Here is a 26,224-nt window from a genome sequence, read left to right as displayed (position 1 = left end):
TTCTCCAGCTCAAAAGTTAATCATCAGCTTCTTCTTATGTAAATCAGAACAGGAAAGTCTTGCTAGGCCAAGTCTTCTGAAAATCTTGGCTTGACGCTGTTCTTCACCAAGCCTGCATCCTGTGTCTGCCTGCTCAACATTTGCCTACGGACAGGAAGACCTTTCTTGTCCCTGACCGAACCTCTCTGAGGCTGGCAGAGGCTGTGGATGTCCAGGGAGTTCAGGCGAGTCAGCCAGATGAGTGAGGAGTGGGTGCACCCAGGCTGGGCCCTGATCTGGACTCTTTGGGTTGTTGCAGCTGCCATCGAGGGTGAGACACCCAGTGGGAGAGGAGGGTTCTCAGAAGATGGGGTGGGGGGACTTCCCAACTTGAAGGATTTTCCACTGGTAGAAATGAATTTATTTCTCAGAGGTCTCTGAGGGCCCATGGAGGGCTGTGAGTAGCCTCAGGACGCCTGACCAATGTCTTGGTGTTGCTGAAATCCCCAGGGACAGAGTCTCCTTCTTGGGCACAGGTAAAGCACAGAAGACCCCGGTTCTGCCCCTGACTTGTTTGCAGTCTGTGGGAGGCTTGGAGACCCCTCTGTCCTGGGCACTGGGGAGGGGTATAGGGGAGAATCCCATGCTTCTGTAGAGCCAGCTGCCCTGCAGGACCTGCACTATTGAAATGACATTAGAACAGGTAGTGCCAAGACACCTGGGTCTTGCTAAGTAAATAGCTGGGCAGTTAACTTCTCAAGGCTCCATATTCTGTATAGAAACTCAGAAGCTTGCACTCTCAGTCTCAAAAGTATCATCCTCAGACTCCTGGAGGTGGACGAGCTGACTTCATGTGGCATCTGCATGAGAATTTTTTATTTTCATTGCTTTCTATTTATTTTCATGTGTATTCAAAATCATATACCTAACTCATGAAAACCACAATTGCATATATATTATTGCTTAGGATTCCTCTAGGTAAAATTTTAACAATTTATTTAATGTAATTTCAAGAAAAATAAAAAGCCAGTAGTCATATAGTGGATGCACAGACATGCCAGCAATTGTGCTGGTGAGCATGAAAATGACTGAGATTCTGGGCCCAAAGTGGGAAACTCTGGGCCAGACGATTTTGTGCAGTCCTAGGGTCTGTAGAGCCTGGATATATCCATTCTACAGTAATTTGGGTTCCCAAATTAGCTGGGGAAAATTTTGTGGCTTGGTGCTGTGCACCTGGGAGAAACCAAGTCGGTGCTCTGATGCAGGTGACTTCTAAGGCCATCTTGCAGGAAGCAGTGGGCATGAGTTCTTTGATAAGGAACCCAGATACTTCTTGTTGCACCACCTCTGGGCTGAGAAAGAGCACCCTCACTGGGGGGAGCTCCGAGTTCGGCTTATTCCCAGCCTCTTCCCAGCCAGCCCCTGATTCCTTCCCTTGTGTTCCCTCAGGGCCAGCTGCAGAGGCACCAGTGAGAAACACCAGGCTGGGATGGGTCCGAGGGAAGCAAGCCACTGTGCTGGGAAGCACCGTGCCTGTGAATGTGTTCCTCGGGGTCCCCTATGCTGCACCCCCTTTAGGACCCCTGCGATTTGCGAAACCGAAGCCTGCTTTGCCCTGGAATGACTTCCGAGATGCTACATCCTACCCTAAATTGTAAGACCAGGCTTGGTGCCATGGGTGGCCTGCGACTAGGAGTGGGGACAGAGAATTGAGGGAGAGTAAAGGTCATGCAACCCAATGGGAAGGGAGGGGGTGTGCGCTGGGGAGGAGAAGGGGAGGCTACAGCACGGGACCAGTGCTTCAGCGATTGCATGGCTCCAGTTAGCCGATCAGCGGAGTCCCTGGAGGCATTATTCAGAACATGCGGATTCTCTGGCCTCAGTTCCGTACTTCCTAAATCAGAGTCTCCAGAGCTGGACCCAGGAAACTGGATTGTCTGAAAGTTCTCTAGGGATTCTGAGGACCAGTCAGGTTTGGGAACCACTGAGATGGGCTTACTGAGTCTGACTGTCAAGGTGTTTCTGTGTAACCTCTCAACCAGGCTTAGTCTCCAAGGTCAGACTGGAAGGGCTTTAGAGCAAAGCACACTAGAGGGATTTTAGCTCTAGCAGTCAACACTGTGCCTAATGCAGGGTCTGGCCCAGAGTGAGAAACCCATAAATACCTGTGGAATGAATGCACGAGTGTGTCTCTGTGACACAGGAGGACTGGGAGGTAAGGAGCTCCCAGTCACTGCAAATTTTCAAGCTTAAGTGGGCAACCAGTGTCCAGGTGAATTGTGGAGGGTCCTCGTGGATTGGGTGGGAGGTGAGATTTGGAAATCCACAAGAATCTTCTGACTGTTCAGATTCTGTGAAGCCATCAGGTTGGTCACATTGGTTCCTGGCATTGGAGTCCCAGGCAGAAGGAATACCCTGGTGCCAGGAAGCTCCCTAAACCACAGAAGAAGACCCCATGTGGCCCGGGCACTGAGGACACTAAGCCAAAACTCATCTGTTCATTCATTGTTTCATTCAAATAATACCCATTGAGAACCAACTCAATAACTGACTCTCCATTAGGCCCTGAGGGACACCACAGTGGGTTAGACACGGCTGCCCTCAAGGAATTTGTAGATGGAGAGTGGTGGTGGGGACACAAGCAATAACGACAATTAAAATGTAGAATGACAAGGGCAATCCTTAGGGGGTCAGAGAAGTGTGCTGAGGAAGAGCCCCCTAGCCTCACCTTGAGGGGATGTTGGGGATGGTTCTGTTGAAAGCATGAGGCCTTGATTTCTGATAAACGACATACAAAGGGGCAAAAAGACATCAACACTTGTCAGGGGGTAGATGTGCAGTGATGGTTTCCTGCTGCCCAATCTGTACATCATTCTATTAAAAAAACCAACTAACATTAATTGAGCACTTAGTAGAAATATTCACATATATAATCTCACTTACTGTGTGTCAGGCTCTGTGCTAGGGCCTATGAGGTACCGAGGTAACTAATACAGAGTCCGAGGCTTTTTAGCTGCTCACAGTTGAGTTGGGGAAGATGATAATACTCATGTACAATCCTAGGAGAAGTTCTAGGAAAGAACATAAAATATGTAGGTGTTTTCAAAGAAGAGCTATAGTCTAACTGGAGAAATCTCAGATGGCTTCTTGGAGGAGGTGGCACTTGGACTGAATCTGAAAGAAAGGGAAGCACCTGAGCAAGCAGATGTGGGAAGAGAGCAGTCTGGGCAGAGGGACCACTTGGGCAAAGGCTTGGATGCAGGACTCTCCCTGAACGCCTACCTCAGTTGGTTCCTGGTGGAGAGGCCTAGAAATGTCCTTTTGCTCCTCTGGGGGCAGAAGAGGGAGGTGCCAGAGCAAAACCCCTGATATGCAACCCAACTTCAAACCCTCTGCAGTTTGGGGAATTGCTGAGCGAGCTTGAGACTCCGTGTGTGTGTCTGGATTATGGTGGTGGGTGTAGGCATGGGTGGGTGCTGGGAGTTAATGGTACAATTATTCTGCACAATGTATTTTCCTACCTAGGAAGCTGATCAAACAGAATTATAGTTTGTTTGTCGGTTTGGGCCACCACGGGGTGGGGTGGGGCATAATTAGACTTTGTACCAATAGCTCCCATATGCCTCTTCTGCTCAGGCACAGGAGACCGCCAGGCCTCCCTGCTGTCACAAGAACTGGCCCCTCCCAGGCAAGTTGGCTGACAGCAACTCTGCGGTTTCTCCTCCCCTCTTCCAAGGTGCCTCCAGAAGGCAGAGTGGCTGCTCTCGGATCAACACACTCTCAAGGTGCATTACCCCAAATTCGAAGTGTCGGAAGACTGCCTGTACCTTAACATCTACGTGCCGGCCCACGCGGACTCTGGCTCCAAGCTCCCCGTAAGGATGCCTGCCGTGCTGGGGGCTCCAGCTAGCAGCTTCTTGGCCTGGGGTCCAGGCCGAGTGGCTGGGTGTCTGGGATCGGATCTAGCCCTGTTGGGAAAAAGGGACGTGTAATCACTTGACATGCCAATAATTTTCTTAAAAAGCCATTCTAATGACAGACTTGCTGCATCTTCTCTGCTGATCACTTCTTTATTGGCAGTGACTTGACTTTTGATTTTTACTTTGTTTTGTTTTTCCCCTCTGTTGAATATTCAGTGGTCTGGAAACATTTAGCAAAGACACTGCTTAAAGGACTCTGATTTTTTGTTGTTGTTGGGGAAATCCTTTTTTAAAGAGGATAATTAGATTCTCCAAATTTTCTGTTTACAATGAAGACAGGTAATAATGTGAAGTATTTCATTTAAGAATGCAAAAGGTCCCTGTATAAGTGAGTAGGAAAGGTACAGTCTACCATCTAATTTTAAGCACACCCTCTCATCATCCTCTCTCTCCATGCCAATGCAATGGGAGGCTGGCTCTATGTATTGTAACAGCAACATCTATCGAGCACAGACTATGTGCCAGGCACAGTACATTATCTCCTCTACCCCCGATAATCACCTGGAGGGTAAGGATCATTGGATCCATTCTACAGGTGAAGATGAGGACAGGGAGGGCATAAGCGACTTGTTGCATGTTGTACGCACAGTAAGTGGCAGATCCTGGTGCCAAAGACAATGCTTTTTCCAGTTATCCTCTTCTCTCAGTGGCTTTCTTCTCTTTTCCTGCCCCAAGTGCTGTAGTCCCTAATATGACCTTAAAAAGAGAATGGAAGGGATTTATTATTAACATATCAATAGTGATAATACCATTTGAACAATGTTTTATGTTCCCCGGTCCCAATTTTTCTAATCAATAAAGTAAAATTTCCACACTTTTCCTTTTTTCTCTCTCCTCTCTTCTCTTCTGTCTGTAGGTAGGAAAAAGCCTTAGATTAAAACAACTTAAGATGCTTTTGCTCTCATACATGGCTTACAAAGATTTCCATCTTCCTGTGGGTCACAAGTTCAATGATATTTAGTTAACCTTTTCTGAGCACTTGAAATATGCCAATATTGTTCTATGAACTTTAGAAACAGAACCTTTTTTAACTTCATGATAATCTCATAAATGAGATACTTTCATCTTTCACTTCTTTGAGATGAGATAAAGGAGCCTCAGAGAGGCTAAATAACCTGTCCAAGGTCATACAGCTAGTCAGTGGCAGAGCTGGGAATCAAACCCAGGCACTCAGATGCCAGAGCCCACATGCTTACCCCTGGGACTTATTCAAAAGACAAAACCTCTGATGCTATTTAGGAAGGAAAGTGAGACATTTATATTTCCCTAAAGAAAGAAGGTCCCAGCATGCATGGGGAGGGGATGTGGGTGCCCGGCGGGCTGGCTGGAGAGTTCCTTTCCCCTCCTTAGGTCATGGTGTGGCTCCCCGGGGGTGCCTTTCAGAGCGGCTCAGCCTCCATCTTCGATGGGTCTGCCCTGGCCGCCTACGAGGATGTGCTGGTCGTAACCATCCAGTACCGGCTAGGGATGCTTGGCTTCTTCAAGTGAGTATCCCCAAGTGATTGACACTCCTGATCTCCAAGGGGCAGCTGGGAAGCAGCCACAGGGATTCGCTGCCCAGCAACTAAGGAGGAACGAGCCTTTAGTGACATTGAACAACTTTGGCCCAAATTAGCTAATTTTAGCGGCAATAACAGATAAACCTCCATGTCTTAGTGGCTTAAAACAATAACGTCTCTTTCTCAGTCAAGTAAAGTCCAATTGAGTGTTGCTGACTGACAGACATCCTTCCACATGATCAATCAGGGACCCAAGCTCCTTCCATCTTGTGGCTCTGTCCTCCTGGAGGCCCCTGGACCCTCTGCATGTGGCCGGCAGGTGGAGAAAGAGCGCGGAGGATCATGTGAGGGAGGTCTTTCTGGGTCAGCCTGGAGGTGGCCTTCATCATTTCTGTTCACATACCGTTAGCAGAGCTCAGTCATGTGGCCACACCCAACTGCAAGGGAGATGGGGAAATGTAACCCAGCTGTGCGCCCCAGAAGATGAGGACACAGTGTGTAAGCAGTTAGTAGTCTCTGCCATAGGGCCCCACCTCAAGGCTCCTCAAATGCTCACCAGACAGTAATCACTCCATTGCATAGGCTTCCCTCCCTCCAATAATATCTGACATATAGTATACTGGGCGTTCACTATGAGCCAAGTACAGTTCTGTGCACTCGCCATGCACTATTTCAGCTCACCCTCAGAATAATCTTATGAGAAACATACTGTTGTCATTCCCCCTTTACAGTTGAAAAACGGAGGCACAGAGAAGTGAAGAATTTCCCAGAGGTCACAGGACAGAGCTGGGGCTCTTGGCCACTTCTATTATCCTACTTAGAGCATGGCAGAACCTGAGCCCTGGCCAGGGTGCCATGTGAGCCAAGAGGAGTATTGAGGGGCCACTGTCAGATACTGTGGGGAAGGCAGCAACGAGTCCAATGTGAATTCTTCCCTTGAGAGGCTTTCAGTGTCATGAGGGAGATAACACAGAGACATAAGTACCAGTGCTACCAGGTGGGACATGATTAATGCTCTGAGAGTGTGAGGCAGGGGGGCAATAGAAACAGAGGAGGGAGCTATAAGGAATCAGGGAGGCTTCATGAGAGAGGTGGCATTTGAATTGCACCTTAAAGATGAGGTTGGGTTTGGGGAGGAGGGGTTGGGAGAGAGCATACTTGGCAAAGAGGGCTGCTTGAGCAAAGGCTAGGAGGCAGAAAGGAAATGTAGCAGCACGTAGGCCTGGAGCAATATTTGCAAACTGTCTTTTCGGCCTGTAGAAGTGGGAGGTGGTTCTGGGGCTGCAGTGGAGGCAAGGAGGGTTGAGAGGGGGGCCCTGGCCAGAGTGATTACACTTTTAGCTGCTCTGTGCATTGGGATTCTGCATAAGATTCCTTTGGCAGAAAAGTTTCCAAAGATGGTTTATAGTATCTGGGTTCTAGCAGGCAGGTAGATGAGGATACAGCAGGAGATGGATGTGGAAAGGCAGGAACAGGCCAGATTGGGAAAGGCCTTGAATGCCGGTCTGTGCACGGAGGCTGGGCTTTTTCCAATACAGAGTGAGGGACCTGGGAAAGCCCTGCAGAGGAGGATAGCAACAAGGTCACTCTGGAGCAGAGTGGAGGCTGGGCTAGGGGTGCCTGGGCTGCAGATGGGGAGGCTACTGCACAGTCTTGATGCAGGCCGTGGAGCGAAGCAGGGTCGTGGCTGAATAACTAGAGTGATGGCTCACAAGTACACGGTGCTTATGTGGGCCAGCACTGTCACTCTTCGTGACAACTGTGCCAAGCAGCCACCATCATTATCCTCATTTTAGACATGAGAACATTCAGGAAAAGCAGGTTAAGTGACTTGCCCAAGGTCATCCAGATCATAAGTGACCAGGTTATGAATCAAGATAAATAGAAATGGAGAAATGGGGACCTATGTGGGAGCCACGATGGAATGGAGGTAAAATTGGCAGGGCTTGGCTCCTGCAGGTGTGGGGGCCGTAGAAGAGAGAGGGCAGAGTTAGAGCCAGCCCAGGGGTCATGGGCTCAGGGGAGGTGTAGTGGGAGGGCTGGAGGATAGAGGGACGTAGGATAGATCCCGGGATTACTCACATAAATGGTGTGTACCACATGGATGTTTTGGTCTGGGCATTTCTTTGGTTCTGTTGTATTTTCCCTTATTTCCCCACTAAATGCTCACCCGTTCTGGGAAACATGCTATTCTGTAGGGGCATGGGGGCATGGTTAGGATCATGGACTCGGCTAGACTTGTTGGGTTTGAGTCCCAAATCTGCAGCTTTCTAGCTCTGGGGCAAGGGATTTAACCTCTCTGTGCCTCGACTTCCTGTCTGTAAGAAGGAGACTGTGTATCCTGCAGTGTCCTTAGGGCGTGCTCGCAGATATCATTGATGGGGGTGGCGTGAGCTATGGCCGTGGAGAAATGTAGCCATCGCGCAGACCACTTCGCAGCAGAGAGGGGGCATATGGAGTGATGGAATAAACTTCCCAGTCTCTGGATATCCTACCCTGAAGCCCCCAGGCGTTGCCTCCCACTGATCACACACAGCTGGAAGCATGGGTGATGCAGTTCATGGAGCTCAGCCTTTTGGGAGCAGGACAGAGAAGGGTGGAGAGAGGACCTAGGTGGAGAAGGAGAAAAACTAGCACCACTGACTTCTCAGGCTGGGAGGATCATAGGACAATCAGTCCTAAAGCCCTGTTGTGCATGGTGCTGCCACTGCTGCTGTTATTGTCTTTATTATTCATTTAGTCATTCATTGGAACCTCTGTACCCAGCGAGGTCTGGCTCCTTGGTGCAGACCAACTCTTAGGAGAAGGACTCTTCTGGAATCCATGGATTCAGGGAACCCTATGAATATCCTGAAACAGCACATACAAGATTGTCTGTGCATTTTTCTGGGGTGCAAAGCTTTCATCAGATTCTCAAAGAAACCCAAATCTCAGCAGAGAGTGAGAACTAAGCCCAGTTTTCCCGGCTTCCTGGGCCTCGCACTCTCGGCTTCTCCCCAGTGGGAGTGGGGATGCCCTGACACGAGCCCACAGCCTCCACCACCAACTCCATGGGCAATGGGAAGCAGATGGTGGCCGACTGAGCATTCTCACCCTGCCTCTTGCCCCCAGCACAGGGAACCAGCATGCTCCAGGGAACTGGGCCTGCCTGGACCAGATGGCTGCATTAACCTGGGTCCAGGAGAACATCGAGTTCTTCGGTGGGGACCCACGCTCTGTGACCATCTTTGGAGAGTCAGCGGGAGCCATAAGTGTTTCTAGCCTTGTGAGTTCTTCTCTTTGAGACTTGAAGGAGCCTCGGTGGGGGAGGTTAAAAAATGAGGATGATGGATCACTCACAGCTGATTGGTGCTTCACGTTGAAGAAACAATTTTATACACTTGTCTCCCTCGAGCATCACAAATACATCGTGAGTTAGGGGCTCAGTCTCATTTTGAGGACGAGAGCTGTCATCAGAAGAGTTTAAATGAATTGCCCAAGGTCACACAGTGAGTGATAACTTGAGGAAAAATCCCTTATATTTGTAGAGTTGAAATGGTATCCCCTGGACTGGTAATTAGTTGTTAATAGAAAAACTCAGCTAAAGCATAAAATAACAAACGATGCCTATAAGCATTTCATTTTAACTAAAACATAAAATGTACATTTTTTCACTGGTGGTTTGATATGGTGCCTTATCTTTTCAGAGGCGATCTGCTGACTTGAGGGCCAACCCGGGCTCTCTTGCATAAACCACCACAGAGCTCACTGCCCTCAGGTTGCAGTTTCAGTGTGTTTACAGCGATCAGGAACTTAAAGATGCCTGCAGTGTAGTCTGTGAATGTAACACACTTAGGGAGTTTTCTATTTCCCTCCACATATTTTATTCTTTTCTTGTTTACACCTAACTTGACAGCAGAAGTTTTTAGCTACATGCCTTTATCAAGGTTTTTTTTTCCCTCAACACAATTTTGTTTTCTTTTTACACACATACTTCATTGGTTCCCATGATATTTCGTCAATTATGTAATTATGACAACAAGTGTAACTGACAAAATATGTTTGGAAGCAAACACACTGGACTCTCGGCAAGAAATTGGTGGGAATAGAAATGGGCAGAAGTGCTAGAAAATGGCCCACTGGCTCCGAGTGATCAGCATTCCCTGGGCATCAGTTAACACATTAACCACAGAAGTCGGTTACAGGGAGGTGGGTTCAGAGAGCTTCTGCTGTATAACACTTCACGATGTACAAGGTATTTCTATATCTTCAAAATAACCTTCTAAGGTGGATTGTAGTAACTCAACTTTACATATATGATAACAGCCACCGTTTCATGAGTGCTTACTATTTCACCAGACACTGTGCAAAGCCTTCTATATTCATTCTCTTACTCCTCACAACAATTCTGTGATATGAGCTCAATTTTACTCCAGTTTTATGGGAATAAACTGATGCCTAGAAATATTAAGCGGCTTGCCTGAGGTTACCCAGCTAGGAAGTGAAGGAGCTAGCACTCACATGCCAGAATGTTTGACCTCTAAGTTCACGAGGAACCTGGGGCTTGGATAGGTTAAATAACTTGCCCAAACCTTCAGATCTAGTCCTTGAACCCCCAAACCAGGACTTTTTTTCCCTAAGGTAAGTGCTCTTAGGGAGGCTTCCTGGGAAGGTTTCTTTCAGGAAGGGATGGGTGGTGTGTGATGGGTGGGGAGCCCCCTGGATAACTTCCTTGGTCTCCTATGTTCTCTCTCCAGATTCTGTCCCCCATGGCTAATGGCTTATTCCACAAAGCCATCATGGAGAGTGGGGTGGCCATCATCCCTTACCTGAAGGCCCTCGATGATGAGAGGAACCAAGCTGTAGGTATATTGTTAACACCTCTCCAGCTTCCTCTCCTTGGCCAGGAGAGAATGTGGTCAGGTGTCCATAGACCATGTGCTTGGCTGTCCTTACTGACCATGGCCAAAGAGTCTGATGCTGGCCCAATGTGAACCTGTTGCTCCATGGGAGGCCTGGTTCAATACGAAATGGGTCCAGGTACACAATAAAATACTGCCGGTGTGCGTGTGCGTGAGTTCCTGTGTATGTGTAAGTGTGTGTGACTGTTCTTACATCTTATTCATTATTCTTTGCCTGTGATGTATAACTCAGTGCCCTGTATTATACGCAGCTCATCTCCTGTACCTAGTCTACTCCACCTAGAGTACTATGATAGGAAAGAGTCTGACGCTGTTTGCAGCTCAGTGGGAAATAACACTGTGACTGATTAATGCTGTCTGGCATGGATTGTGAGGGGGAGGTGAGGCATATGCCCCAGATATTCATCATCTGTCATCTTGTCTTAGTGCTCTACCAGCTGGTGAGGACCTGGAGAGCAAGGTCTCTATATCTTTCACATCCCAGCATAATGCCTGGTGTATATTAGGCTACTATGAATGTTTGCTGAATGAATGAGTTAACAAATGGGCTGATTCATTCACTGAGTATTAATTAAGCACTGGGCTGTGGAGCCATCTCCTGGGTATTATTCAGTTTACTGGTGTATTTTCTTAAACATCTTATAGAAAATAACAACATACACCAAGAGTAGAAACAGAGTTATCATAATACAAAAATACCCTCACTACACAGGGAGCATTGATTTTGGTAGTGTGATATATCAAGCTACTTTCAGTTTGTGTATATAGTTATTCATTCACCACTTGCATATTTAGTGCCCATTGTGTTCCCAGCTGTATGTTAGGACCTGTGGGTTTATAAGTGGAGAAGACATATACTAACTTGAGAAGACTATAATCTAACCTGGAATCCATGGCTCTGTTTTAGAGGTGGTCCTTGAACTCCTACAATTGTATGTAGACTCTATATGTTTGTGCATTTTCCTAGGGAGAGAGTTTGTAGCTTTCATTGGATTCTCAGAGCATCTATGACTCCAAGAAGAGTGAAAACCACGTCATTCAAGGGATAAGTTCTGCACATGTGGAAAGTCCAATGACAGGGCAAGATGTTTAGCAAAGGGCTAAGTAGAGAAGGTGGGGATCCTTGGAGTGATGGGAGATTAGAGAAGGAAGGGATTCATAAGGCTGCAGTGGTCTGAAAGGACATCCTGGAGGAAGTGAGACTTGAACCTTAAAGGATGAGTAGAATTGGTGTAGAAAAAAAATGTTGAGGGCATTCTAGGCTGGGGATGGGGGTGAGGCTTGAGCAGAGCTGACAAGCTGAGACTGATCCGGAGTCATGCCTCAAATGACAATGAAGGAGCTTGCAAAGCTGCTCCTCAATCTTGGGGCTCCTGGCTCCATTTAGTACCCCAGAGTGGGCTTCTGGGCTCTGTGGGACCTAGTACCAATGGATCTAACACCACAGGACTGGTGTCTTTGTGACCAAGAATCTTGACTCCATTCCTTGGCTGCAGACTGACAAACCACCTCCCCCAGCTCTGGTGATTACCAAAGATGGCAAGGAAGGTCAGGCAAGAAAGTAACAGTAATGCAGTGCCAACCTGTCCTCCATGTGTACATTCCATCATAGGCACATGGGGGTGGGGATGGGCAACAGGCTGGACTTCATAGATGAAGGATCAGCCTGTGGCTGGATCGAAGACTCCTTCCAACTTTCATTTTCCTGGAGGCTTTCAGTGCTGCGGTCTGACCTGGTCCTTCTCTGGAAATAGTTGCAGGTGATTGCGAATATCTGTGGTTGCAATTCATCAGACTCCATGGTCCTGCTGCAGTGTCTGAGGGCAAAATCCTCTGAGGAGTTGCTGAGCATCAGCCAGGTGAAGAGGGAGGGGAGAGTTTGGGTGCCCTTTGAATGGGGAGGTAGACAAATCCTACCACTCTCTTATTTATTTTGATTTGGGACTTGGAAAGATGGGGATTGGGGATTTATAGTAATGGCTCTAAAAAAACACTGTGGAATATAGAATGCTTACAGGTAATTTAAGGAACTTGGTGGGCCCGGGGTGCTGCTTCAACTGGAGAAGATCCAGCAAAATATGCGGTTGTCTCTAAGTCATTGAAGATATCTCAGTGGGAAGAGGGTCCACACTTGTTCCACAAGCTGCCAGAAGCTGAAGTCAAGATCTCGAGGTGGAATTTCTCTTAGGAAGCCATTTTGGCTTGACATAACCAAGAACTTTCTAAAAACTCAGTTGTCTGAAAGAGGACCAGCTCCTTTAGAGGGCTTGAGATATGTAAGCTGGGTCTAGATGAGCACCAACAAATTTCAATCGCTGGATGATTCATTGGACTGGATGAGCTTTTATGTCTGTTCCAATCTTGAGAGCCTCTGAGAGTCCTTGAGAGCGTGACATCATTATCTGTCAGATTCCAGCATTTGTTCAATAGTTACTTGGAATGGAGTGAGGATCTGCTGTGAACTGTGCTGGAGTCCGGGAAATGGATAATAAGTCCTTGATCCAATGTAGCGTGAAAGCTCTTTTATGTCCTCCCTTCTACCCCCACTCCCAAAATAGAAACCTAAAAAAACCATAATTATAGCCAGGTGTTGCTTCCTGAGACCCAAGAAATATCCAGCTAGATCCAAGGCACAGTGCTGAGAAAGACATCTCAGGAAGATGCTCAGACCAACCCCCATGACCCCGGCCATCCCCACCCCTCATCACTCTGCCTTGCATTTGGCCAGGGTTTCCATACTGGAGCATGCATCAGACTCACCTGGAGGGCTGGTTAAAACAAGTTTGCTGGGCTGCACCCCCAGAGTTTTGTATCCAGTAGGCCTGGAGTGGGGCCTGAGAATTTGTATTGCTAACAAGTTCCCAGGTGATGCTGATGCTGCTGGCCCAGGAGCCACACTATGAGAACCATTGTGTGAGGCTATTATTTTTCTTAGTAGAGAATATTATTATCCCCATGTAGCAGATGAGGAAACTAAGGCCCAGAAAAATTGAGTCCCTTTGCTTGGGTAAGTGGCAGAGCCGTCCAGGCAGCACTGATGCCTTGGGATGGGCCAACAGTGGCTTATTTTTCCTTAATGCATTTTGTAGAGTGGGTTGGCTCAGCTTGGCTAGGGTTTGGGGACGGCAGATTTTGTGAACAGAAACAGCTGCTGATTTTTCTCTTCTTCCTTGTTTCAGAAAACCCAGTCTTTCACTCGAGTGGTTGATGGTTTTATCTTTCCCGAAGAGCCTCTAGAACTATTGACTCAAAAAACATTTAATCCAATTCCTTCTATCATCGGAGTCAATAACCACGAGTGTGGCTTCCTGCTGCCCATGGTAAGAATTCCGGCTGTGCCTCCTGTCGCTCGCTCAGCGCTGAGGCAGCCGTTTGCTTCCACAGCTGGGCATTCCCATAGATGACACCAAACATGTGAGGGCTGGAGCCCATCAGCCAAGTACACAGTGATCCTATTTCCCATCTCTGAAGGAGGGTAACTGAGGACCGGGGCAGCCACATCAAGTGTCCACCCTGCTCCTCGTAAAGGTTTATGGAGAGAGAAACAACTCTATAAGAAACTAAGAGAGGATGGGGTCCATTTGAGATTTGTTCAAAACATCACAAATGATTATTTCAAATAAGCACAGTTATTACTTCAAAGATGAAATCCATACAGGTTTGGAAAACTTCGGGGCTTTACACTTTCATGTCCAGCCTCGGTTATGGCATTTGACTTTCAAGAACGCTCTCTAAGCTTGTGCAAGTTGCAAAATTATTGAATCGTTGTATTCATTCAACAAGTATGAACTGGGCATTTACTATAAGCCCCACACTCTTATGAAAACTGAGCATTCAACAGTGAACAAGTCACATGGTGCCGCCCTCTGCAAGCTTACATGATAGTGGGGAGAGACAAACGAAATGCGAGGTTTCCGAGAGTGATACGTTCCAGGAAGGACAGAAACTGGCAGAGAAGGCTTCTTTAGGGAGGAGAGAGGGTGGTCAGGAAAGGCTTCTCTGAGGAGGGATCGTGTGCACTGAGGCTTTAATGCTGAGAAGTAGCCGTGATTTCTTGACCGTGCTGTTTGAGAAGACCCTCTCCATTTGAAATAAACTTGCATTTGTCCTCAGAAGAGTGAAGTGCTCAGATTCATTACACCATCAGAGCTCATTCATATAGACCCACCTCCTCCTTTTAAGCTGGGGAAATGAGCTTATGAAATAGAAGTTACAAGACTAGTTGGTGGCCTTCTAGAACCAGAACCCTGACTTCATTGGACTATTAAAGACATGTCTGCCATAATTAATTTGATTTACAGAGCAATATTTTGGAGTAAGTGGGGATGGAGATTTTTCTCCTCGTGTTGTAAATGAGGCAACTGATTCACACACTGTGACTTAGGTAAGGCCTTTCAATGCTTTCTGGGTCTGTGTTAGGAAGAAGGCAGGTGCTACTGATGACAACCACTAACCAACCACCACTATGACCCAATAGGCATTATTATCCCATTTTCCAGCTAAAGAAACCGAGGGTCCAAGAGGCTAACATGACTCTCCTGAGTCTTCCAGCCAGTGAGGAGACAGTGGTGTATAAATTTTATGTATTTAGGCTCTGCCTGTAAATGCTGGGTTCTCTGATTACCTCCTGTGTGACCTTAAGTGAGCTGCCTAACCTCTCTGAACCTCTCTGAACGGAGTTGCCTCATCTGAGAAATAGGGCTAATCTCACTACCCACCTCTCTGGTACACATCAAATAGCCTGGCATATAGTAAGTGCTCAGTAAATGTTAGATATTGGAATTATTCAAGTACCAGAATGGGAACTGGTGCCCACGTCTGCATAGCTCAAGAGCCCGCATCACTGTTGATATTCCGTGGGACCTTGCAGTTACACCCATTACTGGCCGTTGGAGACCATAGGAAATCCCCCCAAACAAACTCCAGCTGCTGAATGTACAGAGAGTGTTCTTAGTAGTGAAAATATACTTGTGGATTATATGAATGAGTGAGACAGATTTTTTTTTTTTGGTTTATTGTGGTAACATTGGTTTATAACATATAAATTTCAGGTGTACATCATTATACTTCTATTTCTGCATAGATTACATCATGTTCACCACCCAAATACTAATTACAATCCATCACCATACACATGTGCCTAATTATCCCTTTCACCCTCCTCCCTCCCCTCTTCTCCTCTGATAACCACCAATCCAATCTCTGTCTCTATATGTTTGTTTGTTTGTTGTTGTTATTATCTACTACTTAATCAGTGAGATCATATGGTGTTTGACCTTCTCCCTCTGACTTATTTCACTTTGCATAATACCCTCAATGTCCACCCATGTTGTCACAAGTGGCTGGATTTCATTGTTTCTTATGGCTGAGTAGTATTCCATTGTGTATATATACCACATCTTCTTTATCTATTCATTCTTTGATGGGCACTTATGTTGCTTCCAAGTCTTGGCTATTGTGAATAACGCGGCAATGAACACAGGGGTGTGTGTATCTTTACACATTGGCGTTTTCACGTTCTTTGGATAAATACCCAGCAATGGAATATCTGGATCGTATGGTAGTTCTATCCTTAATTTTTTGAGGAATCTCCATACTGTTTTCCATAGTGGCTGCACCAGTTTGCACTGCCACCAGCAGTGTGTGAGTGTCCCCTTCTCTCCACATCCTCTCCAACACTTATTGTTTCCTGTCTTCTTAATTATAGCCATTCTGACGGGCATGAGGTGATATCTCATTGTAATTTTGATTTGCATTTCCCTGATAATTAATGATGCTGAACATCTTTTCACGTGCCTGTTGGCCATCTATATATCTTCTTTGGAGAAATGTCTGTTCAGGTCTTTTGCCCATTTTTTAATTGGGTTGTTAACTTTTTTCTTTTTGAGATGCATGAGTTCTTTATACATTTTTGAGATTAACCCCTTATCAGATGTATGGTTTCAAATATCTTCTCCCAGTTGTTAGGTTGTCTTTTTGTTTTGTTGATGGTTTCCTTTGTTGTGCAGAAGCTTTTTAGTTTTATGTAGTCCCATTTGTTTATTTTTTCTATCATTTCTCTTGCCTGGTCAGACATGGTGCTTGAAAATATGTTGCTAAGACCGATGTCGAAGAGCATACTGCCCATGTTTTCTTCTAGAAGTTTCATTGTTTCAAGTCTTACATTCAAGTCTTTAATCCATTTTGAGTTAATTTTTGTGTATGGTGTAAGGTAATGGTCTGTTTTCATTTTTTTTGCATGTGGCTGTCCAGTTTTCCCAACACCATTTGTTGAAGAGACTTTCCTTTCTCCATTGTGTGTTCTTGGCTCTTTGTTGAAGATCAGCTGTCCATAGATGTGTGGGTTTATTTCTGGGCTTTCGATTCTATTCCATTGATCTGTGTGTCTGTTTTTGTGCCAGTACCATGCTGTTTTTGTTACTATAGCTTTGTAGTATATTTTGAAATCAGAAAGTGTGATACCTCCAGTTTTGTTCTTTTTTCTCAGGATTCCTTTACATATTCGGGGTCTTTTGTTATTCCATATAAATTTTGGGATTCTTTGTTCTATTTCTGTGAAAGATGTTGTTGGAACTTTGATAGGGATTGCATTGAATCTATAGATTGCTTTAGGAAGTATAGACATCTTAATTATGTTAATTCTTCCAATCCAAGAGCATGGAATATCTTTCCATTTCTTTGTGTCTTCTTCAATTTCTTTCAGCAATGTTTTATAGTTTTCAGTATACAGATCTTTCACCTCTTTGGTTAAGTTTATTCCTAGGTATTTTATTCTTTTTGTTGCAATTGTAAATGGGATGGTATTCTTAATTTCTCTTTCTGCTACTTTGTTGTTAGTGTACAGAAATGCAATTGATTTTTGTATGTTGATTTTGCATCCTGCAACTTTACCATATTCATTTATTACTTCTAGAAGCTTTTTGGTGGATTCTTTAAGGTTTTCTACATACAAAATCATGTCATCTGCAAATAGTGACAGTTTAACTTCTTCCTTTCCAATTTGGATCCCTTTTATTTCTTTTTCTTGCCTGATTGCTCTGGCTAGGACTTACAATACTATGTTAAATAGGAGCGGTGAGAGTGGGTATCCTTGTCTGGTTCCTGTTCTTAGAGGGATAGCTTTCAGTTTTTCACCATTGAGGATGATATTAGCATGGGTTTGTCATATATGGCCTTTATTATGTTGAGGTACTTTCCTTCTATACCCATTTTATTCAGAGTTTTTATCATAAATGGATGCTATATCTTGTCAAATGCTTTCTCTGCATCTATTGAGATGATCATATGATTTTTATTCTTCATTTTATTAGTGTAGTGTATCACATTGATTGATTTGCAAATGTTGAACCATCACTGCATCCCTGGAATAAATCCCACCTGATCATGGTGTATAATCTTTTTAATATATTGTTGTATGCGATTTGCTAGTATTTTGTTGAGGATTTTTGCATTGATGTTCATCAGTGATATTGGCCTGTAATTTTCTTTTTTTGTGTTGTCCTTGTCTGGTTTTGGTATCAGGGTAATGTCAGCTATGTAGAATGAGTTAAGGAGCTTCCCTCCCTCCTCAATTTTTTGGAAGAGTTTGAGAAGGATAGGTACTAAGTCTTCTTTGAATGTTTGGTAGAATTCACCAGGGAAGCTGTCTGGTCCTGAACTTTTATTTTGGGGGAGGTTTTTGATTACAGTTTTGATCTCCTTACTGGTGATTGGTCTATTCAATTTCTCTATTTCTTCTTGATCCAGTTTTGAAAGTTGTGTATTCTAAGAATTTATCCATTTCTTCCAGATGGTCAAATTTGTTGACATATAGCTGTTCATAGTATTCTCTTATAATCTTTTGTATTTCTGAGGTGTCCATTGTAATTTCTCCTCTTTCATTTCTGATTTTACTTATTTGTGCCTTCTCTCATTTTTTCTTGTTGAGTCTAGCTAAAGGTTTGTCAATTTTGTTTATCTTTTCAAAGAACCAGCTCTTGGTTTTATTAATTTTTTCTCTTGTTTTTTTTAGTCTCTATTTCATTTATTGATGCTCTGATTTTTATTATTTCCCTTCTTCTACTGATTTTGGGCTTTGTTTGTTCTTCTTTTTCCAGTTCCTTTAGGTGCATTGTTAGATTGTTTATTTGAGATTTTTCTTGTTTGTTGAGATAGGCCTGTATTGCTATAAACTTCCCTCTTAGAACCACTTTTGCTGTATCCCATAAATTCTGGTATGTCGTATTTTCATTTTCATTTGTCTTCAGGTATTTTTTGATTTCTCCTTTGATTTCTTCATTGACTCAATCATTGCTCAGTAGCATTTTGGTTAATCTCCACATATTTGTGGCTTTTCTGATTTTCTTCCTATAGTTGATTTCTAGTTTCATACCGTTGTGGTCAGAAAAGATGCTTGGTATTATCTCAATCATCTTAAATTTATGGAGACTTGTTTTGTGGCCTAATATGTGATCAATCTTGGAGAATGTTCCATGTGCATTTGAAAAGAATGTGTATTCTTCAGTTTTTGGATGGAATGTTCTGTATATATCTACTAGGTCCATCTGTTCTAGTGTGTCGTTTCAGGCCCATGTTTTGGGCTGGCCCCGTGGCTTAGTGGTTAAGTGCTCGCGCTCCACTACTGGCCGCCCGGGGTTCGGATCCTGGGCACGCACTGACGCACAGCTTCTCCAGCCATGCTGAGGCCACGTCCCACATACAGCAACTATAAGGATGAGCTACTATGACATACAACTATCTACTGGGGCTTTGGGGGAAAAAAAAAAGGAGGAGGATTGGCATGGATGTTAGTTCAGGGCTGATCTTCCTCACAAAAAATAAATAAAAATTAAATAAGGCCAATGTTTCCTTATTGATCTTCTGTTTGGGTGATCTATCCTTTGGTGTAAGTGGAGTGTTAAAGTCCCCTGCTATTATTGTGTTACTGTCTATTTCTCTTTTTATGTCTGTTAATAATTGCTTTCTATATTTAGATGCTCCTGTGTTGAGTGCATAGATATTTACAAGTGTTATGTGGAGACAGATGTGTTTAAATATCTACCTGGTGATTCATTACTTCAAGGTTTTCAGCAGAAAATATACTAGGAAAATTCATTGACAAATGAATAGTATTTCTATCCCCTCGTGATTTTAAGTTGTAATCATTTAACAAATGATTACTCATAGCTCTTACTACGTACCAAGCAGCACCTGTGTTTTTAACCATCAGCTTGGCCCCCTCACTTGCTGCCTGTCACCTGTTGCCTTCTCAGAGGCCCTAATTGTAAAGGTCTTCAGAAAGAGAACAACAAGCCACTAGTTTTGAGATTTTCTGGCCTCTCTTTGAACTTGGTGTTGAAGCCAAGTTGTGGCCTGTATCAGTTTGCTAGGGTTGCCATAACAAAATACCACAACCTGGGTGGCTTAAACAAGAGAAGTTTATTTCCTTACAGTTCTGGAGGCTGGAAGTCCAAGATCAAGGTGTCAGCAGGGTCGGTTTCTTTGGAGGCCTCCTTTCTTGGCTTGCACACGGCCGCCTTCTCTCTGTGTCCTCACATGATCTCTCCTCTGTGTGCGTGTCCCTTGTGCCTCTTTGTGTGTCCAAATTTCCTCTTCTTCTAAGAACACCAGTCAGATTGTGTTAGGGCCCACCTTAGCATCCTCATTTTAGCTTAATCACCTCTTTAAAGACTCTATCTCCACATACAGTCACATTCTGATGTCGTGAGGGTTAGAACTTCAACATAGGAATTTGGTGGGGACACAACTCAGCCCATAACATGGCCTTTCCACAGGGCAGCCATTCAGGTCCCACAAGACTACAGGTATGACAGGGAATGGCTACTTTTTATCAAATGTGAGAATAAGAAACTTCATTGCTCCACCAACCCACTGAGGCTGCTCTCACACGTGGACTCTGGGGGCTGAAAAGGTTCCTGCTTTTCCCAGTCTCCCCTCTGAAAGGAGGGTGCCTAGGCCCTCAGCCTTTTTCCTTTTTGATGAGCTGATGTGTTCACACAGGATGCCCTGCTTCTCTTCACAGAAAGAACTTCCTGAGATCCTGGGGGGCTCCAACAAGTCTCTCGCTCTGCACTTAATACACACAATCCTGGTAAGCGATCTCGGGCAACTGTGACTCTCCAGAGATTCACTCGTTTAACAAACCTCCCTGGGTCACACGCAGGAGTAAGGGATGAGGGTATAGACGTTCCTCATTCACTCATTCATTCAGTAGATCTCTACTAAGTAGAATTTGGCAATCTCCTATCCACAATCTCAAACCCAAAGAGCTCTGAAAATCCAGAGGCTCTTTGTAACCCACATGGCAGCCAGACTTGACCTAGACTGATATGTAGCCATTAGTCTTTGTGGTTCCCACACTTTCCTTCACTTTATTTATTTCACTATCCATACATTTTTCTGCAGACATATTAATGTGGGAGCTGGAGTGCCGCCCTGGCCCCTCCCTGCCTACTGAGCATATTACATAATATGTAGCAGATGTACTGAATTATCTATCTACAATCTGAAAAGTTCTGAATTCTGAAACCCACCTGGGACTAGGGACTGTATTCACTACATGCCAGTCTGGCACTGTACTAGGTTCTAGCAGTATCGAGGACCATTACTCGATCACTGATTCATTCATTCCCTGTGCAAATATATCCTAGACATTATGATGTAGGGATGGATTCATGTCTTTCCTTCCTTTCTTCTTTCTGTACACATTTATTCAGTGTGTACTCTGTGCTAGGTTTGTTTCATTCCTTTATTCATTGAACAAATGTTTGTAGGGAGTCCACATGTCATGGCACTTCCCTAGGCACTGGAGTGCAGTGATAAGCAGACACTCCTGCTGCACTTGAGGAACCTGTAGACTGTTGGGGAGGACGGACATGACAAGACACTCCGTAAGGTGCTATATGAACCAGAGCAGAGGAATGTCCTAGGCCCTGTGATGCCCATGGGAGGAAGCAGTCTGCTCTTTTGGGGAAAAGAGTTTTGAAGGATGAATTAGGTTTATCTGGTTGATGGAGGATCACGGGTGAGGGGAACTGGAGGAACCGAGAAGACCAATGAGAAGCAGAGAAGTGTGAAGAGATCAGCTGAAGGGGCCGGCTGCAGCAGGGGAGGATGCTTGTGGCTGCTATAGAAGGAGTATAAACTTCATCTTAGGGGCTGGGAACAGAAGAAGAGCAACATGATTAGATTTCCATTTTAGAAAGAGCCCTCTGGCTGCAGAGTGGGCCAGACTGGAGGCAGGGGATCCCTCAGGCCTCAGGCCTCAAGCCTTAGAGGGGATGTTTGATGCATCTTGGCTGTCTGGTGATGAGAACTGGGACAAAGGTTTGAGAGATATTTAAAATGTAAGTCGGACAGTGGAGTCTCTCAGGCTGGATCGGAGATGGCTGTGTGGAGGCGGTGGTAATTGATCTGGGTCTTAGGGAAGGGGAACATTTGAGCAGGAGGGTATTTTAAGAGGAAAATGTATCTTTGGCCAGGTCCCAGGGGTGGGGAGTGTGTGGGAAGGTGCAGGGGCACTGGAAGGGTGTGCAGTTTCTCCTAGGGCCTAGTAGCATGGGAGAAGGTGCTTTTCAAATGGTAAGTAGTTTTCTGATGCAGAAGGCATAGCCTTGCTCCAGAACCGTAGGGTGTGACTGTCTTGTTGGGGCTCGCCAGAAGCTCCACACAGCATCCGTGCCCACCTTGGATATCTCAAGCACAAGGGCTCTGCTAGTCATATGGTCCTCGTGGGGGGCACTTTGACCCCAGCCTGGACCTGCTGTAGAGCCCTCCCTTGCTCTGGGCCTGATTTAGAACCCTCAGCCTTCTGAGGACCCAATGGATGACTCAGAGCAGCACTCCCTAGTGTGGTAGATGTTGCCTCCAAATCTCAAAGAAAACCATGAAAGGCTATGCTTCTGTCTTAGTGTTAGGGGTTTGAGGTGCAATAACTTGTCCCAGTGCTCCCCAGAGTACCAGATCCAAAACATCACCAGTGTGGTAGATTCTCATTCTTCGTGAGGTTTACCCTCCACCCTCCGACATTGGTGTTTGGGGCAAGTTGAGGAATTGAAGGCCAGGAGGCAGCCTGGTGCCAAGTCAAAGAAGGCGTGGAATGCCCTATTAAACGACTTGACAATGGGTTTCAGGGGGGAACTGACAGAACTGAAGACCTGCTCTGTGCTAGGCAGCGTGCTTTTCTCATTGCATCTCATGTAATCCTCTGAACAACTCATTCTTTATAGATGAAGGAACTCCAAAAGACCAACTAGCTTAGGTCAAATAGCAAAGGCCTGGAGGCAGTGCTGGTACCAGGAGCAGGGCTAACTTCATGGATGTGCGACCTGTGTAGTCACAAAGGACCTTGCGCTCAGAAGGGCCCTACACGTAGTTTAAATGTTCTGTTGTCACCATCTTGAAATTCTTAGAATTTTTGAACAACGAGCCCCGTATATTCATGTTGCTCTGGGCCCTTACTAATAATGTAGCCAGCTCTAGGGAGGGGAGGCTGTACTTGATACACTTCAGAGAGGTATGCATACTGTGATTAGGAGCATGGAATTCGGATGCAAATAGACTTGTGAAAGAATCGTGGTTCCAGCAGTTTGTACAAACCACTTAACCTCTCTAAGACTCAGTTCCCTCATCTGTGACATGGGCTAATTTTGACACTTGCATCATAGGGTCGCTGTGTAGATTAAATGAGACAATGCATGTAAAGCACTCAGGATCATGCCTGCATAGCAAATGCTTAACGTGTTAGCTGTTGGCATTGACCTGTATCTCCTGTGACCATGATTTTTTACAGCACGTCCCTGTCCCGTATTTACACCTTGTGGCTAACGAATACTTCTACAACAAGCACTCTCTGGTTGAAATACGAAATAGTTTTCTGGACCTGCTTGGAGATGTGTTCTTTGTAGTCCCTGCACTGGTCACAGCTCGATATCACAGAGGTGAGTCTCTGAGCACCCCCTGCAGGGCCACAGCCCGGCAAAGCTGGTGGCTGGAGGGATCCTCATTGCCTGCTGACTGGCTGCCTGCTCCACCTTTCTGTTCCCTCACGGAGAAGGAGTTCCCGAGGGTGTCTGGGATATAACCGTGCATGCTGACGTTTGCAATTCCCTTGCCTTCTAGAGTTCAGGAACGTTGATCAGTTCTTGTTGTTTCTGTTCCTTCCCCTCCCTTGAGACCACGTGGAAAATTCCCACCTCCCCATAATTTCCTGAGACCTGCCCCTATGTTCCTTTTTCTTTGGAAGTGTCTTTCCAAATGTCTTAGCTATAAGGAGTAGTGGAGCAATCAGAAAGAGAAGATTACTTGTGGGGGCAAAAACCCACCCTTCCACCCTTCTGCTCTTTCTTCTTCCCTTCCTCCCTCCCTCCCTCTCTCCTTTCCTCCCTTCTAGTCTCCGTGCTTCCCTCCCTTCCTCCTTTCCTTTCTACTCTCTGTCTCTCTTGCTCTTTCCTTTTCCTCCTTCCATCCTTTCTTTCTTCCGTCCTTTCTTTCTTCTGTCCTTTCTTCCTTCCTTCCTTTCTTTCCTTTCTTTCTTTCATCTTCCTTTCCACAGATATTTATCATGGGCCCACTATGTGCCTGGCACTATTCTAGGCTCTGGAGACACAGCAGTGAACGAAACAAAGACTCTGCCACCGTAGAACTCACATTCTAATGGTGAACAATGATAACAAATAAACAAGCAAACATAGAATGCATACTATTAGATGGTAATAAGTACTGTAGAGTAAAATAAAGCAGAGTAGGGGATGTCAGTGACAGGGTGCTGTGGGAGGATCCTGTGTTATAAGGTCTGTTGAGGGGATAGGTAAGAATTGACTCTTAAATTTGACAACATGGGGATCACCGGTGACCTGGATGGGAACTATTGTGATGGAATGATGGAAGTAAAAGCCTGATTAAAATGGATTCAAGAGAAAATGGGCAAACTGATTTCCAGACTCTATACAATCCCAATCGCAATCAAAATCTAAGCAGTGAGATTGGAGAAGTGAACGAGCTGATTCTAAAAATGTATGCAGAAATGAAAGGATAGCCCAAATAGTCTTGAAACAGAATAATAAAGCTGGAAGACTTATAAGATACCTGATTTCGAGACTTGTCTTTGAGCTACAGTAATTAAGAAAGTCTTGTATTGGCTGAAGGGTAGACTAATATAGAACAGAGTGAAGAGTCCAGAAAATACACAGTTAACCAATTTTCGACAAAGCTGCTGTGATAATTCAGTGGAGAAAGGAAAGTCTGTTCAGCAAATGGCGATGGAGTAACTAGATATCTATGTAGAAAAAGTGCATCTCAAACCCCCTAACTCACACCGTACACAAAAATTAGTTTGAGATGAATTATAGATCCAAATGTAAAGGCTAAAATTGTACATAAGCAAAATTAACATTTTTGCTTGTCAAAAAACACTGTTGACAGTGTCAGCAAATATGGTGGAGCAGAGAACTCCCAAAGCCTGTCCCACTACAAAACGACTGAATAAAATGGCAAGGACTGGGGGCCGGCCCAGTGGTGCAAGCAGTTAAGTTCGCACGCTCCGCTGTGGTGGCCCAAGGTTCACCAGTTTGGATCCCAGGCGCACACCGACACACTGCTTGGCAAACCATGCTGTGGCTGCATCCCATTAAAGTGGAGGAAGGCGGGCACGGATGTTAGCCCAGGGCCAGTCTTCCTCAGCAAAAAAAAAAAAAAAAGGAAGATTGGCAGATGTTAGCACAGGCCTGATTTTCCTCACACACACACACACAAAAATGGCAAGGACTGTCAGAATCAACTTTATCAAAACTCCAGAAACAAATCAAGGGTTTACAGCAAGCAAGTGTACATTTCATCAAGACATAAGCTTTTGAGTTTCAGTAGGAGAACTTTGTGTCATTTTAATTTACTCTGCACCATCCCCTGCTATCCAGCTGGCAATGGACTTGAAGACAACAGCCTGCATTTATATTATAGGTTCCTAGTACTGGAGGGAGAGGCATGGACCTTAATCTCAAAGAATTGTGGTTGTTTGTTTTGACCTGTCGGATGGCACCCTGAACAACTAAGCTCAAAGAGCTTGCTTTTATTTCACCGAACTCAGGAGTCTCTCAGGGCTGAGACAACTACCTGAAGGGCATTTTTCATAAACATTTAAAGGTAAATGCATTTGCTACTGCCACTAGGGACAAGGGATAACAGCTGGAATAAACAATAGACAAAGCTTGAGAGGAAAGGCTGGGAAATGAGATGCTTGGGGGAATAAAAGCTTAAAAAACTCGCTCATATTCCTGGGAATCTAGAAGGCCATGTGCATGTCCACAGTGGGGCTCATGCTCAGAAAAGGCCAGAGAAATCCCTAAACTCTCACATTTGGCCAACCTTCAGGCTCTGCTCAAACAGAAAGTGAAGGCCAAGAAAGGATTGTAAACTGTCTGGCTGAGTGTTGAGGGAGTGCTCCAACACACACACACAGCCTACCTTCAAAGAATGGGAGATTTTTTTTTTGTTCTAAGTATTTATCAATATCTCATCTGACCTGTCAAATTATTAGCTGACCACTAAGCAAAGAGAAGAAAGATTTCAGTGGCCGCAAACGGCAAAGAGCATAGACTTCGCAAAATTCAGACAGAAACATTGTTAAACAAACAAACATCAGCAACCACAACAAGCAGTAACAGTAAACCATGGGGAGAGGGTAGAATCTGATGTCCCGAGTTACCACATTATGATATTCACAACCTCCAGTTTTCAAGAAAATATTACAAGGCATTGAAAGAAACAGGAAAGTATGGCCCATACACAGGAAATAAAGAAATTATTGGAAATTGTCCCTGAGGAAGCCTAGACATTGGACTTACTCAACAAAGATTTTAAATCAACTATT

At 45.0% G+C, this 26,224-nt stretch overlaps 1 protein-coding gene across 2 annotated transcripts in view; it reads left to right on the top strand.

The window, feature by feature from the left end:
- The first annotated feature begins 237 nt into the window (after positions 1–237).
- Positions 238–26,224, top strand: part of CES5A (carboxylesterase 5A) — a 36,922-nt gene continuing 10,935 nt past the window's right edge. For both annotated transcript variants that reach the window (XM_058528613.1, XM_058528612.1), the window contains exons 1-10: positions 238–310; positions 1,429–1,633; positions 3,716–3,854; positions 5,310–5,443; positions 8,570–8,723; positions 10,195–10,299; positions 12,114–12,218; positions 13,539–13,679; positions 20,381–20,449; positions 23,150–23,297. In XM_058528613.1, the coding sequence (XP_058384596.1) occupies positions 238–310; positions 1,429–1,633; positions 3,716–3,854; positions 5,310–5,443; positions 8,570–8,723; positions 10,195–10,299; positions 12,114–12,218; positions 13,539–13,679; positions 20,381–20,449; positions 23,150–23,297 (1,273 nt within the window). The remainder of the gene's footprint in view (positions 311–1,428; positions 1,634–3,715; positions 3,855–5,309; positions 5,444–8,569; positions 8,724–10,194; positions 10,300–12,113; positions 12,219–13,538; positions 13,680–20,380; positions 20,450–23,149; positions 23,298–26,224) is intronic.

This window comes from Diceros bicornis, chromosome 32, assembly GCF_020826845.1.
Source record: "Diceros bicornis minor isolate mBicDic1 chromosome 32, mDicBic1.mat.cur, whole genome shotgun sequence".
Taxonomy (NCBI): domain Eukaryota; kingdom Metazoa; phylum Chordata; class Mammalia; order Perissodactyla; family Rhinocerotidae; genus Diceros; species Diceros bicornis.
Note: the sequence above shows the minus strand (reverse complement) of the source record. Positions and strands in the feature narration are given on the sequence as shown.